The following is a 17,735-nucleotide window of genomic DNA, read 5'->3' on the forward strand; positions in this document are numbered from 1 at the left end:
GCTCTATATTTTTTACTTCGCCGACTTTTTACTTAAATGTCAAATATACCGAGGTATAGCTTTTACCGTTCAACACCCAGCATACATTAGATCAAACAAGAAAAAACCGTTACCGAGAAACTAATATTTCGCTTCCATGTTGTTTTAAAACTTATTAAACAAAGGGCGATGACACAATTAAAAAAAAGTGTGTTATTATCTCAATTCGGTCAACAGATACTCTAGAATGAAAATAAGGAACTAAATCAACTGTCGGAAAAGTTCCTTTACTGTTTCTCTACAAAGGTTTTATATTTTTGTGCCAATTACGAATTAGGTTTGCACCACGAGATCAAATGGACAAGGTAAGTCAACATGTCCTGATTAGTGCTTCTTACCGAGATAGGTTTTCTGTTATTTGGTCTGATAACAATCAGGTTAAACATTTTCCTTACTGTATGCATTTAAAATCTATAGTCAGTTGCAGGCTAAGAAAGACAAAATATATAGTACAGTCGGCGCAAGGATACCTCAGACCGTTTCCGGCCAGTCGACCGCGCGAAATTTGAATTTGACCACTTTACGGTCAATTTAAAATTTCGTAATTTTCATCGTATTTTCGCGCCATCTAGGAATCGAAATTGGAATCTAGTTTTTAATTTCATGTTGTCATGAGTTTAATTACTGAATGCAGCCAAATTATTTTGCTAAAGAAGGTTCGATAATGGAAGCTCCAAATATATTAAACAGCCCAAGAGGTTACTATAAAAATGATGATGAAGGTTTACTGTTAACAAAGACAAAAACATAATTTTAGACATCTATATCTCATTAAGACAACGTTACCCCCAAGAAAGCGTGATAACTATTTTAAAAGAAACTGCCGATTTAACTGGTAAGACGTAGAAATAAATTTACAAAATTAAATAATTATTCATAATATTTTAAATTTAATTTATCTTTTAAATTTGCTCATCACCACAATTATGAAATTAAAAAATAAAGATTCCAATTTTGGTCTCTAGATGGCACTAAAAGACGACGAAAAGAGCAAAATTCGAATTTGACCGTATAATGGCCAAATTCAAATTTCGCGCGGTGGAATAACCTGGAACGATCTGAGGCATCCCTGCACCGATTGTACTTTATATTTTGTCTTTCTTAGCTTGCAACTGACTATAGCAGCTTTACAGTTACCAAAATTAAAAGTAATTTTGTTTTTTTTAAACGAAATTATAAGTTTTTTTAAGAGAAATATCAAAAAAGACAGTAAACGTTAGGTTGACATTACTTTCGGTAAAGCTTTTAAGCGTAAAATATAAAAACTGGTTTTGAAAATCTCTAAAAAGTTTATTTTAATTCTGTTATATTAACAGAGTGCGAGAGGCAAATACACAAATTGTTTAAAATATGTTAATGGGAAGCACTTGTCCTTGCTTAAATTGACTTATTAATTTTCATAGACAGTAAACGCTGAAAACATTCACATGACCTATCGCTCTCTTGGAGGTCAAGAAAGGAAAAAGCATTTCAGTCCAGCGTACAATTCCGAATTCCGCCACATTTTCAGTTGTCTGGAAGATGAAGGAAAGACTCTTCAAGTTTTGCTGCCCGGAAAAGCCTTGGGAACCACAATTTGGACGCTTCTTCTGGTGTCCCTCGTAGCAATATCCCTCTTTTCAGCTGTGGTTCTCCAGCTCAAAGGAAATGGAAAAACGAACTCTCTTGTGGAGAGGATTGGGAAAAGCTGCTTCGTTTATTTCTCTCATCTCGTTATGAACCGTAAATAAAAAAATTTCATATGCTGTAATATATTTACTACCCACTTTGTTTCGCAGAACTAAGAAAACTCCCGCTGATCTCATACTAGAATTTTAATCCCTTAAACCTATTTTCTTAAAGTTAAGATTTACTTGTATCGACGATACAACCATTAGTGCGATCTAGCGTTATATCGTAAAAATCGAATAATTTTCAATGGTGGATGTGGATGGCAAAAAGAAATGAATTATTTACCAAAATTTCACCAAACGCTAAGAAGCAACTATAGGTACCTCAATTGTGATTTTTGTTAAATCTTAAATATTACGGATAAATCGAGTGTAGTAATTGCATCACGACTAAACACCCAAACCCACAAAGACGATTTCGAGTCTAATTACTCTCTACTCGCTGCTTTCCTCTCACGACCAACTTGAAAATGCTTCGTACGTAAATTTAAGTGAAACATTTTACTAAGTCTATTCTATTATTAAATTAAATTGCAAGTGGTTTTATACAAAATATTTGGACATCAGTTTTTCCACATCTTGCTGCAATAACTTAAAGTTTTGAATCTAGATATTTTAAAATTCTACCACATGAACTTAAAATGTTATTTCCCGTTTAGTTTAAAAAATAATAAATTAAAATGGTTTGGATTAGTCGGTTACGAGCTTTCCAATGATTTTACAATAGAAAGTCAGAAATATAATGTTTGTTAACATAGGTGTTGATTGTTTGATACAACAGTTGCGAGAATAACATTATCTTTACATAGTTCGTACTTAGAACCTGGTTTAAAGGTTTCGCCCTTCGTTCAGGATGGGCAAGAAGCGCAATGATTTGACCAGAAGAAATATTTATGGAGTAAAACATGTTCGACCCATTTCGTTCCCCAAGGTATCCCGCCATCTTGTACGAAACGACGAGACTTATAACGACTGCTTTCGATTTGGGCGAAAATTTTAGGAAATCGTGCCGATTGTTGTAGGAGGGATCTACAGTTCTTTAAATTTCGCCACTCCCGCGCAAATAAATTAACGAGAATCACTAGTCCGCCGTTACATCGAAATTTATATTATTCGGGATAACCGTGCTAATAAATTGAGGAGTTGAGTGAAAACAATACAGTTCAAGTTAATGCAATAGAGATTTTATTAGGTCTGTTAACCTTGACTTTGATTACAATTTACTATCAGTTTACTCTTTTATAATAATTCTCTTACTTTAACCATTGATATTACACTAAAATTTATCAAGACTCTTGATCTTAAGGATCAGGTAACACAAGAATTACAATTTATATAAAAAAAAAATAAGTCTTACGTTTCTTCAGGGTCTTCTGCCTCTGGTCGTCTTGACCGCGCACTTAACACTACACTCGTAATCACAACAACGTTAATAATGAACACTTTGAACGAATAATCACCACTGACTCTCAACTGAACTTTAGCTCCGGGCTCTCTTTTCACCGGCCCCTCTGGGCAGTCCGACAGCCCCTTGAGTCGTCTCCAATACTTGATTCTCTTAATTTAATATCACCGGGACGGCTTTATATACTGCCCCCGCGTTGACTAAAAAATATAATTAAGGAGAAAAAAGGGGGGGAGGGGTTGATAAAACAAAGGTGGTCTTTCCTGACCTTGAATAGAACACCCGGCTTGAACTATAGATGGCGCCAGGTTTGCGGTCTATAGTTCAAGCCCGGGGTTTTCAACTAGAATTAGGGTGACTTTTGTCTGTCGTGCATATTTAAACCAAAAATTACGGAAATATTACAATTTTTTGACCGAAATTGGTTGAAATGGTTATAGACTTTGCAAATGAAATCCCTCAAATGTAACGTTTTTCCATTTGTTCCAACAGCAATTGATGAATGTGGAGGGCGAGACCCTACCAGGAGACTCATGCTGACCGGCTGGTTATTAGGGGCAGCTTTCCTCATAAATCGGATTTATTTGTGCAATATGAAACGAGAATTGGTCACGAATAAAATAAAGTTCATCGACAGCATCCCGCAGTTATTGCGCAGGAGAGATATTAAACATATCTATGCTGAATTAGGATACTTCAATGAATTTAAGGTAATAAATCGCACCAAAATGAAACCAAAAATGTGAACATAGAATCGGGCAGAAGTATAAAAATAGTTTGATGAGACCAACGAATGTTTCGCACACCAGCAGGTGTTAAAGGTGAAATGTCTGACAATCCTCAATTCGTTCCACTGGTTTATTCTTGTGGTACTAGGAATTAATATTAGCACTATGTAGTTCAGTCTTATTCCATCATTTAACCAGAAAATTAATGTTAAATATGATCAAAACTTATTGTTACTTGGTTATTGTAAAGGTTAATTATTTGGTTAATTATAAGACTTAATACTGTGTTAAAGGCGGTAACATTTATTGTGACTTCTGTTAGTTGAGGATAGAACAAGTTGGCCAGCCAAAATGTACTTCTCCTCGGAAGAATAGTCCCTAGTGGTATTAAGTGCTCGAGATAGCTCTTTAAGATATCTCCGCAATTTAAAGTTATTTGTTAAAAATGGTATCCCAGTTCTATCCCGCCCGGTATAATATTTTAATTATAATTAAAATAATAATTTTAATTTATTCAGAATATCATAAGTTAGTTGTTACAACAGTGAGTTAGACGTACTATAACACTGCACAATTGAATTTAACCCTTTTTTACAGTACAAGTTCAAAAGTTGAATACATGTATAATACGAAGTAAATTTTAATGAAAGAAATATCTAGAGAGGGTATTATAACGACCGTTCGCTTTTTCGTTTATAATTTTAACGGAATCGGGCTAATTTTAATTCAACGATAGTTTATCGAAATTTGTTAAAAGAATATTCCCTAAGGCCGCGCGATTAATTTGCGAGAATAATTTCCCGTCGCCGTTATATCGCAAATGTATTTGATTCGGTATTGCCAGAACTGTAATGTTGTGGGCAAGTGATTAGAAAATAAAATGGCAACCAGAATTATACAAAATTATAAATGTTTATTTTTATTCAGAACAGTCTATTCTTGATTTATGTTTCATCAATAGCCCAACAATATATATCCCTTCTACGTAATTGTACAGAACTGGTACTCAAGTGTCTAAGACTAGATTTGTCTTAGTTCATCGTGATTTAAACATAAACCAAAACACACTTACACTTAAGTAAATATTATAAATTATACTGAGTAATTTTAACTAAATTCAAACTACCTAACTATAAACTCTTGTCTTAATTAACAGCTGAGAGCTGTTCGCTACTAATTACATCCAATCTACTTAATTAGCCTCACAGGTTGAGTTGACAATTTCAAGGGTATAATTAGGTTATTCCAATTAAAAAAAATAACAATCAGTTTTATCTTACAGCTGACTTGAGTTAGTTCACAATTACTTTAAAACTTTCACTCTTAAGCACGCACTGTTCATACACTTAAGTCCATTCACTCACGTTCCAAACGCGTAACACAATTTAACTCTTTTCTTGACCGAAGACCGAACATACTAATTAAAACCGCAAAGTTACCTCATAACTTCTCCCCGACACCAGGACCCCGTCCTGTAGTATTTCGTCTGAAAGCCAAGAACTAAGAAAGACTAAATTGACGGTAACGGCCTTATATACCCTTATTTTGTGTTTTTTTTACCCTTCGAGATTTGACTAAAGTTCGAAAAATTGAAGAGATTATATTTTTTACCCGGTTTGATTGATAGTTCTCCACACGGTGGCGCTATATTATTACTTTTATATAGTTTCCGCGGGAGTTTTGAATAATTATCCTTTTTCTTAGCGTTATTAAAAGGTAAAAAACCCGCCTTATCATAATGGTTTATTTACTTTTTACTCTCCTATAGGAAGTGAATGGCTCGGCGGTAAACTATCTGCATTGTAACGATTCGATCCGAGTTCAGTTCCTGAACACGATCAAATAAATTAAAATACTCAGATATTTAATTAAATATAATATAAATATAATTTATAAAAATTTCATTAAATATAATATTAATATAATTTATAAAAATTTAATTAAAAATAACATTAATATAATTTATAAATATTTAATTAAATTTAAGATTAATATAATTTATAAATATTTAATTAAATTTAAGATTAATATAATTTATAAATATTTAATTAAATATAAGATTAATTTATTTTATAAATATTTAATTAAATATAAGATTAATTTAATTTATAAATATTTAAAATTATGTAGAATAAATTATAGTACCTAACGTTATAACTTTGTAAAGGACATTCGCCAAAGCGGTTTTTTAAAAAAAACCCGACACTTAACAAGCGTTGGTGACTGAGTGGTTAGAGTACATCTCTTGCACGAGATCCGGGTTCGATTCCCGGCCGGCGCCAATAATTCGCAAATTGATACTAAGACGAATACCGTGTACAACTGGTGGAAACCCTGCCATTGGACGTTGAGAGGTAGCATTACACTCAGCACTCGGTCCGTCCCAAAGTCATTACGAAGAAGTTGGAGAGAAAACGCCCATATAAACACAACAGGCTCAACATTCACAACCATCATAACACAAACTCAACACTCACAACCGTCATAACACAAACTCAACACCCACAACAGTCACAACACGAACTCAACATTCATGACCTACAACATAACAATAACGAAATATCCGGTGAGCGTTGACGAAAAAAGACTAATCAAACCTAACCGCAAATCGGTTTGTTAACGCTCACCGTCACACGGTGGCTTTGCCAACCCTTCGAGAAACTGCGTACGCAGTGATTACCCTTTGCCCCGAAAATGCGAACGCGTTCGCATGCCTGACAGACAGACCCACAGACAGACAGACACGGTGATTGTCCCCTCGGAGAGGTAAAAAGTGCGGGAGGTTTCCTTCCGCGTTCTCAGGTCCTCCCGCTATATTAAGTGGCGCCACCTAGCGGAGGTCTTATACAAGTATTATAACAACTTTCTATTTTTTAATTTTTTTTTTCATTATTGTTATCTATAACGAGCCGGTGGTTTAATTGGTCGACCCTTGGAAGAACAGCGTGTAGTCCCCGGTAATCCGTCAGTTGGCGAGAATGGAGGGCAACGAGGTATTAGAGATGTTGTTGAAATGGGAGGTTGAGATTCATCCGTGGGTCGTGGAGAGTTCCCGGGAACTACAGGGTCAGGCATGAGTTTTCGCGGAAGATTGTCGGGATGCGGGGAATTACCAACGACGACTTGTCCATACCTGCGTTGTGCGAGAGGGACTGGGCAAGCAGGAGCTGTTGGTCTGGATGGAAAAGGTGGAGGAGGTACGCGTGGTCTTGTGGCGGCCGGGGGTTGATCAGGAACAGGACAGTAGCTGCGTGGTAATTGGTGAGGAACTGGACCCTGAGTGACTAGTGTGGGTTGTGCGGCAGGAGTATGGTGACCGTTTGTCGCAGGTATGTGTGGTGTGTTGACATGGCTGAGCTGCTGCTGAGTCGCCTGACTGTATGGCTGTGATGGTTGAGGGAGCCTTGGCTGTGGATTTATGTCGGATGGATGTTGATCCTGTTGTTGCAGGCCTAATCGGAGATGTGCTCTTGTGCGTCGATATATTTTTCCATCTTCAGTTTGTATGATATAGGAGTGTGGTTCCGGTGCCAGTTGTATAATGCTTGCCGGAAGCCAAGTGCGTTGTGATACATAGTACAGTACGTTATTGCCTACCTCGAGTATTCCCGGTGTCAGGTGGCGACGTCCCTGTGCTTGGGAAATCATGTGTTGTTGACGGGCTAGAAGGGTTTCCCGGATGTGTTGCGTTGGGTAATGTGGCTGTAGTGGTGTCACTGTTGTTGCCAAAGGTGTTCTTATTCGACGGCCCATTAGCATTTCCGCCGGAGAGGGCAATTTGCCTATCGGTGTGGAGCGATACTCCATTAGAATATATTGCAGATCATGCCCTTCTTGGGTAGCCTTCATCACCATATTCTTTATGGTTTGGACGGTACGTTCCGTCATCCCATTGGATTTTAAGTAATGCGGACTAGGGGTAATGTGGTGAACACCCCATTGGGCTAGAAAATTCCGAAAAACGGGCGAGTTGTACGGAGGGCCATTGTCAGATATTAATGTCTGCGGGGCACCGTGTCGAGCAAAGTGTGGGTTTAAGAACTGTATCACAGCGGCGGCATCGGTTGTGCGAAGTTCCGCTGCTTCGACAAACTTGGAGTAGTAATCGACGAGTACGATCAGGTTCTTGGCGTTCGCGTGGAAAATGTCTGTGCCCACCCCTTCCCATGGCAGTTGAGGTATTGTGTGGGGGTGAATGGGCAGTGGAAGGTTTGCTGGATCTCGTTGGCGGCAGATGTGGCAGACTCTTATATATTCTGTGATGTCAGTGGTCATGGACGGCCAAAAGACGTTCAGTTTCGCCTTGGAAATACATGCGTTGACACCTTGCTGAGCCACGTGTATCTGAGCAAGAGTCTCAGCACGCATAGAATCTGGTATATATATAGGCAATTTCCTCTGTATAGAAGATGTTCTGACTCGTGCAGCTCTTCCTTGTAAGGCCAGAATGGTTTGAGTGCCAATTGCAGCTTGTCCCGGCATGTTGGTCATCCGTGGCGTATGTATTTTACTAGCGCCTGACATGTTGTGTCTTGGGTTATGGCAAGTCGGTATTCGTCTTGTTTCGGGGATGACAGCACCGTTAAAGAGAGTACGGCTGCACTTGGGCCTTCCATATCTTGTGTGTTTATTTCCATTGTTCTGCGAGGAGCCCTAGAGAGAGTGTCAGCTACCGGCAAGTGTGTTCCTGGGACGTACACTACGTGCAGATTGTACCTCATCAGCCGCAATACCATACGTTGTAGACGTGGTGATAATAGCTGCAAAGGTTTGTGTATGATGGAAGTCAGTGGTTTGTGGTCAGTTTGCACTGTGAACTGAGTGCCGGCCACGTAATAGTGAAACCGCTCACATGCGTATACGATTGCTAACAATTCTTTTTCGATTTGCGCATATTTCTGCTGGGTCGTGTTGAAGGAAGTTGATATGTACTCAACGGCTTTGGTGTGCTGGAGAAGGACGGCACCGACACCAGTAGGACTCGCATCCACGGAGATGGTGATGTGCCCCAAGGAGTGCTAAATGTACAGAGGTACGAGCTCTCAGTGTCCAACTCAATTTGGCAGAAGGCACTTTTGGCATCATGTACAGTGTACCATTCCGTACCATGTAGGTTCGCAAAAATCTCTTGAGCAGTTTCCGTGCGATGTGGTTCCTTTTTGATGTGTTTGTTCAGTTCTCTCGTGTCCAAGCAGAGTCGGATGGACCCATCTGGTTTTTTTACTATCACCATGCCATTCACCCAATCGGTGGGTTCTGTTACTGGAGTAATTATATTGTTTTGCTGCATCCGCTGGAGTTCAGCAAAGACCTGGCCGTGGTATGCCTGAGGTAATTGGTGCGCCACCGTGACGAAAGGAACGGCGGTGGGTTTTAGTGCGATGTGATGCTGCCCGCGAAGTTTCCCGATGGCGTCAAAACAATCGGAATATTCGACGATCAGCTGTTTGGCAGATTCTGCTAACGGCGAGGTCTGGGTGGATGGCGACCCTTGGGTGTGGACCATGTGTGTTGTGACAGGCTCTTTGAAAGTCAGATTGTCAGTGGGTTGTACAGGATGGGAAGAAGTAATCTTGGACCGCACACGGATGAGAAAACCAAGTGTCACTGTGGCACTGGCGTTGAGAATAGGAACAGTTTCTTGGGTGGTGACATAAAATGTACAGGTGGTGTAACAATGTTCAGATGCACAATGTATGGTTATCATGCCCACAATTGGAACAGTATGAACCGAGTACGAAGAGATGCGATGTAAGGGTCGGAACAGGGGCGGCTTAGCGGGCAGAGACTGGTAGATACTGTTCGGAATAATGTTAACCTGGGAACCCGTGTCCAATTTGAACATCACGGGTAGATTCTGGAGATAAACCGTGTCAAGAAATTCTTCACTGGCAACGAGGGAGGTTTCAGTGGTATTGCAGTAGAGGGTGGCCGTCAAAGAGGCTAGTCATAGGCCGCCGTTGGCAAGCGGATCATAAGGTTCCGGTCCAGTAGCGTAAGATTCAGGGCAGGAAGAGGCGGACCATGCGTAGTGGGCGTCCGGATAGGGAGTCTCACCCGGAGGATCCGTTGTGGAATGATGCGTGTAGTCAAGGGGATTGGACAAAGATAAATAGAACGGAGTGTCGGTGGAAGCAGTGGTGAGCTCATGAGTAGATCGTCCGATGGAACGACAAAAGCTGGCCCAGTGGCCCTTGCGTTGGCAGTGGTAGCAGGTGGCTTGTGCAGCAGGGCAGTATTGGTGAAACTGGTGGCCAGTGCCGCAATTGCGACATCCAGTCGGCTGGAAGGGGCGGCAAGAGCTTGGAGGGCGATGCGAGATCGGCGGGTGAAGTGCGGGTGAGCGCACAAATCGAGGAGTGGCGGGAGATAGATGAGCAGGAAAAGTCCGGGGTCCGGCGAAAGAAGAGCGAGCGAAGTTGGTGCTAGCAGTAAGCGTTCTACCACAGAACCATCGATACACGTTACGTTTCACTGAAAATTATAAACTCAGCTTTTCGAAAGAGTATATTAATAGTAAATAAAGTCTTACATTTTGTACGTATTATATGATAAAGGTCAAATCTTGTTTTAGCGTAGTCAGCAGAGATGAGAGGGGTTAAAATGGAAAACCCGTGGGTGGTACAGATAATAAGTTGTTTGTCTACCGGTATTTACTTTTGAGCTGTTATGGGTCATTTATGAATACAATTTACGCACTCTTATGTCTTTTCGTTTTGCTTACCTTAAATGTTATTTGCATTACGTTTTTTTTTTCAACTTTAAATGTGTGATACATTTTCATTAATGAGGTTACGTTGGTTTTATTATATTGAGATACGTTCTATCGTTTAACCTTCACTTTACAGTTAAAGGTTTTTTTTGCGTCATAAGACGGGAACTGTTAACGGTCGGCTGTTTTTGGTTTTTTTCTATTGCAATTTTTATAACTGTGGGTACTTGGATTGTCTTTTTCTGTATTTCTAAGTATTTGGATTACTTTGTTGTATGATTGGGTTATTATTATATATTTTGCATTGCTTATTTCTATTACAATTTTTATACTCTGGGTATTCGGATTGACCTTTACTTGATTCCTAAGTATTTGGGTTAACTTGTTGCTTGGTTTGGTTTGTATTATATTTTTCTATTTGTTATTTTTCTTGCTTTATCGGAAGTGTTGATAATGTGAGGAATAAATCATGTCTATATTTTTTTATTTGCATTGATTTTTACCGGCATCGTTGGGTGGTCATGCTGAGCCCAAACAGTTTTTATTAGTGCTTTCACTTTTCATTTTTGATTTCGCTTTAGCTTCTGTTTTTCGTATATATTTGATTGTTTAAGACCTATAATACACGGGGTTTGTTAAAGTCTTTAAAAGTTTATCACACATTTAAATTTTAGGGTTCGTGATTGTTCAAATACTTGTTATATTGCATTATATAAGTGCTGTGTCCAGTAGTTAATACGCATTAGAGCAAACTCGGCCGAGGATATTTTTATTTTGGTTCACCAACTTGTTTCATTCGGAGTTGTCAGACATTTTTGGTTGCCATGGCAAAACGGAAGCCAAGCCTAACTTTTCCTATATCGTTTTTCTTCTTACATGTATATCTAGGTTGAACAAAACCCCAATTTGAACAAAATAATTGAAATCACTCTAATAAATTGCGTACGGGTTTAAAATAAAGTCGATCACGGGTACATAAAATTTTGTAAAAATCTAAAGAAACAATAAATACCTTAGTAATCGATGTTTTGAGTCTTTTAGGATAAAGTTAAATTAATGAGTCAATATCAACATATTTACAAAAATATAGGTACCTACTCGTTAACAGATAGCCAGAGACAATAGTAACGAGTCCCTGACTCACTTCAAGCATTATGCAAAAATGACTATTTATATATAACAATCGGCCACATGCGTTCAAGACCATTCTTATTCTCTTCAGGTATTCTCTTCAGGTCATTTTTTTTTAGGTCAGAGCTCTACAGTCTACTGAACTGAAAAAATATTCACTCGTTACTACGTTTGGTTGTTAGTCGAAACGAACAAAACAATCTCCTCCGTTTAGTAGCGGCGCTAAGGTTGTTTCATAAGTGGGGTAATTCTATTGTGGCACCTTATAATTTTGTGGCATTCCCTCCCAAATGTCCCTTTAATATAAATATGTGGCCTCTCTCAGAAATGCAGGGGGGCCAAAGCATACTTCAGCCCACCATTAGCGCCGCTACTTCCCTACTTAGTCCAAAAATGTATATCCGAACAATAACCGTCCCCGACGGGATTTTCATGAAAAGATTCGGGGACCAGATTTCGGTACAAACACCAAAACCCCTAACCTTGAAAAACCAATTTGTTAACTATTTTGTACATTAAATTAATTCGTAAAGAAGGTTAGGGAATAAACTTTGATATATGACGTCACATTTAAGAAAGCCATTTCCTTTTTCCCTCTAATATTTAGTTTCGCTTTGTACAAAGCCCCTCCTTTAATCCTTCATTCCGTAGTTCGTGCACTGCCCGTTTAGAGTTTGTCTTAAAGTTTATTTTATACATTTAATAATATATAATTTATTTGTACCCCACAATAAGGCCATTAACAAGCGTGAAACTAAATTAATGTTAATAAAAATATGCGTAGAATAAACAACTTATTGATATAAGACTATCTCATGCCATTTAAAAAATAAGACGCCAGCTTTTCAATACCATCTATTTTTATCTAATTACGCAATTCTGAACTAGAGGAGGTTGCAATGAAGCAAATATTTTTGTGCTATTTCAGTGACGACGCTTTGAATTGGTTTTGCTCAATTTGAAACCCAGTTTTACCTATTTTAGGGAACTATTCCCTATGATAGGTATTACAATCACCGTGTCCGTCTGGGTGTGTTTGGGTGAGGGTGAGGGTGAGTGTGTGTGTGTGCCTGGGCTGCAAACGCGTTCGCAGTTTCGAGGCAAAGGGAATTACGGCGTTTTGCAGTTTTTGAAAAACCGTGTTTCTTCATGTGTGTACAGTTTGTTACAAAAGTCTTCGATAAAGGGAGTTTTCGCATTTATCTTAAATTTTCCCCAAACGTGTAAACGATAGAAAAATGAAACCTGAAGCAATGTTTAATACTTTTTTTTATTTCCTTTCACGAGGAGTTGTCGTATTGGGCAAAGCGATAATAGTTACGGCGGAAACGCCAGATGTCGTTTTTGACCACTTTTTAAATAATGGAGTTACGCCCCTGAAACCGGCATTTTTGGATTCAGGGTGGTCGATTCATATTAAGTAATGTCACTGTCATTGCTCTACCTTCTACGGTTGAGGAGCCATAGCCGGTTGGAAATTTCGATTTCATTTTGGAAAAACTAAAAGACGTCAAATATCAGTTGTGGCACTCCCCCGATAGTGCAGAGCATTTCAACATCAATTAATATTGTTTAGGAAAAGAGACGAGAATGGAAGCAATTAAAGTAGATAATATGTATAGAAAACTGTAATTACTGGTTTAGCATCCTTTCCTCGAGTGAATGGCTTTTTTACAATATTTTGGCTACGTTCAGCAGCAGTCAACGGAAAAAAACCCGATGGATTTGATATTTTCCACCAATGAGCTTTTTCGTCACAATGACGTCGTAAGTTGCTGAACGCTTATATTCAGTCATCGGTGTTTTTAAAATGTCGTAGCTTTTATAGTAGTTTTACGTCAGAAATTACGTCAGTCATCGGAAAAACCGACTAATCCAGCCGATGACTTCGGTGAGTAACCGTTGACTATCGTTACGTCAAAACCGGAAACACGACAAAGCGTACAGTAGGAAACCGATGTCACCGATTAGTCGATTACTAATCGGTGAGTCCGATGAGCTCTGCTGAACGTACCCTTTGATAGACACATGACTAAAAGTTTTAACATTGAAACAATGCCAAGTATCATACTAATAGAGATTATGTTACTTGTGGTAAAAACAAATTAGGCAGAATCAGTTGAGGGCTTAAAAGGCGGAAACCTTTTGCTACAACAGTGATTAGAGTTTTCTTCCCTTATTTTCTACTTTCATTGCTTCCATTCTCGTCTCTTTTCCTATACAATATCAATTGTTGTTGAAATGCTCTGCAATATCGGGGGAATGCCACAAGTAATATTTGACGTCTTTTAGTTTTTCCCAAATGGAATTGAAAATTGCAACCGGCTATAGCTCCTCAACCGTTGGTGGTAGAGCAATGACAGTGACACCTTTTAAATTTGAATCGACCACCCTGAATCCAAAAATGCCGGTTTCAGGGGCGAAACTCCATTATTTGAAAAGTTGTCAAAAACGACATCTGACGTTTCCGCCGTAGCTATTATCGCTTAGCAAAATACAACTGCACGTGAAAGGAAATAAAAAAGTATTAAAAATTGCTTCGGATATCATTTTTCTATCGTTTTCACGTTTCGAGAAAATTTAAGATAAATGCAAAAACTCCCTTTGTCAAAGTATTTTGTAACAGACTGTATGTAAGTTGAGGTATTCGTATTTATATTATCAGTCTGCTACTAGATATTGACTTATGGGACGAGTCAAGCGCTAAGGGTTAAGTTAAACGTTTTCGAATCCGATTTGCCGGGTTTCCTCCTAATGTTTACGGTATACGTCTTATTACCAATTTGCGAAAGCGTCCGGCGGGTTTTGAACGCGGGCCCTCCGACTTCGCAGGAGAGGGCTCTACCTAGGAACCACCTACGCATATGAAGCTTGCTTGAAAATTAGAAATTCCGTTTAAGCGGACGCGTATATTAAAAGTTTAAATATTTTTACATTTTGTAACGGGATTTCGTGTTCGATTTAAATTATTTCGTTGAGTATTTCAAATGTTGCTACTTGTCTCTTAAAATAAAACCAAAAAGATGTCCTAGATTTGTACTCGGGTCATCCTGCTTGGGGAAAGTCTTCATTTACGTTTTTATGAACTTATTTACTAAACGTCCATTTATTATATAAAAAAATTATGTTAATAAGGTTATAAAAGGTAATTTTTTCTGTAAGATTTTTGTTATATAGAGATTTAATTAAAATTAATTGATTAAATTTTAAATACGGCTGTGACCAGAACTCGATCACGAGTGATATATTTAGCAAGCGGCTATTTTACCTTAACGCAAGAAGGTTGAGAATACGATACAACGATATTTAGACAAACAGCCTTGGAGAAAGTTACGCTTTTTAACACTTATTTACGTCAATTTATTCTATATCATTTTAATATTTAAAAATTAAATTATTTAATTTAAAATACCGTCTTCGCCAGGATTTGAACCCGGGTCACATTCTTAGCAGGTGGATCTCTTACAGATGAGTCATTGACTTCCACGTCTTCAAATTGAAAAATAAATAATATCATTGACAATTAAACCATAGAGGAATAACAGGATACGTTAAATTGACCGCTCTATTTAGAACAGTATGACAGAGAGGTGACGCTAGCATCTCCTTTCGAAATAAACTTACATTTTCCAAAGGCTGAGTCAGCCCTATTGTTATTTCTCCATGGACAAACTCTTACGAGGAGATGTATATTTTGGCAGGCCAATTGGTTTTAATTTAAGATAATTGGATATCATATCCTTTTATATTAAAACTACCCCCTATTTCGGCGCATTTTATACTACTTTTAAGGGCCAACTAAAAATTTAGCTATGAAGTGAAATATTCGAATATTCGAAATATAAAATACCAAATATCTTTTAAAGTTAAATTTTATTTTTATTGAGTGTTGGCACTACTAAATTAGGATTGACAAAACTGAAGATCAGAATGGTTTTCCGTTTATACAGGGCACAGAAACATTACAGTTATTTGAGAGAGCTCTAAATCCACTACTCATAGGAGAGGACAACCATGTTTTATCTCGTGAGGCGGTCATCTTCGCAACCGAATCAGAATTTCCTTATTGGATTGAAAATGTTGAAACTGAGCGCTGTCGGAGTTTTTACAAGGGCCAAAAGACGTATTTTGAATTGCCTAGTTTCGTGGTTCTCTCCGCAAACCGGCCACAGTGGCTGAAAGAGGCAGTTGACTTTCGGTGAGTACAAACAAGAGTGTTAAAACCTTGTTAATGGTTAATATCTTCGCATACTTTGAAAATTTATTTTTTCGGGTTTTTTAATCTTAATACGCAAACAAAGAGTGTCATAAAAATCGGAAAGCAGACAAAGATTCGCTACAATGAATGCCATCCCATTATATTTGTGCAAATGATTTTTGTACGAAATATTCGTATATTCTAAAATTTTAATTATCTAAAGCCTTTTAAATGGAAGAAAATATATACAGAATAATACTTCAAATGTGAAATATTTTACTTTATTTGGTTTCCAATATGCCAGTTATTCATAAAAATCAATTCTGATTTTATCTTTTAAAATAATTATCAATACCATCCGCTGGTTATTAAAAACCTGCACGGATTATGAAAAATGAGTATCTGCTTACCCTTATAAACTTATTGATTTTAAGATCAGGTTATACTTAATTTCGGGAATTACTACAATCTCTGGTTTTTATCGAAATATTTGATGACTAGGGTAATTTTTGTTAAACCCCTGAAGTTATTCGTAATCGGTCCGTTGTATTTAATAATGACTCTTTTTTCAGAGTTTTGAGCTATGTGGAGACCAGACAGATACGGCCATACGATTTATTTGAAGAGTTTGATACCACTAAATGTTTGAACAGAGACCACTCAAATATTCCACCTCATCAGACGTCGGTCCACTTTCTGGCGCCCATCTTCGAAGTGTGGTTAGGCGGGGTTTTAATTTCCGCAGCGGCCATTGCCGTTGAATTCGCCTACTTTCTGGTTATTGATCGAAAGTTCGGACTGGTTGCCTTTGATGGATCGATTTGGTCAAGTCAGAAATAATTTTAGAGTTAAATATTTAAGTGGTAAAATGCTTCATTAATAATGAGAAAAGGAGAACAAAATGTCGATATAAATTGCACGAATGTTGGCCAATAGCACCCTCTTCAATCTCATTGGCGTAGGATTTATTCAAATCAGAATTTATCAAAAATCACCGTTCGATATGTCCTTCAATGTTTTAGATAATGCACTGAATCATATTTTTTCTTATAATATTGGATACAGTGCTATTACAAATCGGTTTGTATTACATTTGGTTGGTTTTCTCATATTATATCTCTGTTTTAAAGACCTTAAAATAATCAAGCCTTGTTTTCTATATATTTTTCCCATATGTATTTAGTTGACTTGGATTCTTAGGCTTTGCCTTCTTGAAAATTGCATTTTATATAATGTGGTTCTCTGTTTAACTTGCATCTATTAAAAATTTGATGAGCCACCTAATTTAATGGCTTTGAAAGTCGCTCGATGGCTTAGGTCTAAGGTGGTACCTCATGTAGTAACCTAGCTGATTATTACTTAACTATAGCTAACAGAACTTTGGACGTAAGAACTATTAAGAAAAGCTATGGAGATGATTTTGATTTCTCATTTTATGACTACGTTGTCAAAAAGCAATATGTTTCTAGGTAAGATGGTACCCAAGGTGTATGGCACAATTTTTATTTCCGAAATACGATGAAAATAGGTCAGATATAAGAAAGGAGGAAGTAACTTTGAATTATATCGCTAATGGGGATGTTACTTTTGCCGATGTTAAAAAGGGATGGGTCCGATGTAACTAAGGGGGTATCAGTAGGTAGCTGAAGCTAAAAACAATGTCCCTGGGTGCAATGCCAATTCACTTGGCCGGCCGCTTCTTAGAGGAATTTCACAAGGTAAAACTTAACGGACGCGTCTTAGTACGATAAGTGGATTCTTCTCTCTAAGTAGACAAATTCCGGGCCTCTGTCGGGTATTAAAGTCTGGGTTTCGTGACGTCAGAGCTAGTATGGAGAGCAAACTCCAGAGA

At 37.9% G+C, this 17,735-nt stretch overlaps 1 protein-coding gene across 3 annotated transcripts in view; it reads left to right on the forward strand.

Annotated features, from left to right (window-relative positions):
• LOC149945358 (uncharacterized) overlaps nt 1–17,010 on the forward strand; it is a 34,650-nt gene extending 17,640 nt beyond the window's left edge. For 2 of the 3 annotated variants that reach the window (XM_090174747.1, XM_090174745.1), the window contains 4 exons: nt 1,443–1,761; nt 3,607–3,824; nt 15,636–15,883; nt 16,456–17,010. In XM_090174747.1, coding sequence (XP_090030873.1) covers nt 1,443–1,761; nt 3,607–3,824; nt 15,636–15,883; nt 16,456–16,723 — 1,053 coding nt within the window. In that variant the 3' untranslated portion in view covers nt 16,724–17,010. Of the gene's footprint in view, nt 1–233; nt 345–1,442; nt 1,762–3,606; nt 3,825–15,635; nt 15,884–16,455 lie in introns of those variants that run through there. The other variant, XM_090174748.1, reaches the window with a different exon arrangement.
• The last annotated feature ends 725 nt before the right edge of the window (nt 17,011–17,735 follow it).

Source organism: Leiobunum rupestre, chromosome 5, assembly GCF_980474605.1.
Source record: "Leiobunum rupestre chromosome 5, qqLeiRupe1.1.hap1, whole genome shotgun sequence".
NCBI lineage: Eukaryota > Metazoa > Arthropoda > Arachnida > Opiliones > Sclerosomatidae > Leiobunum > Leiobunum rupestre.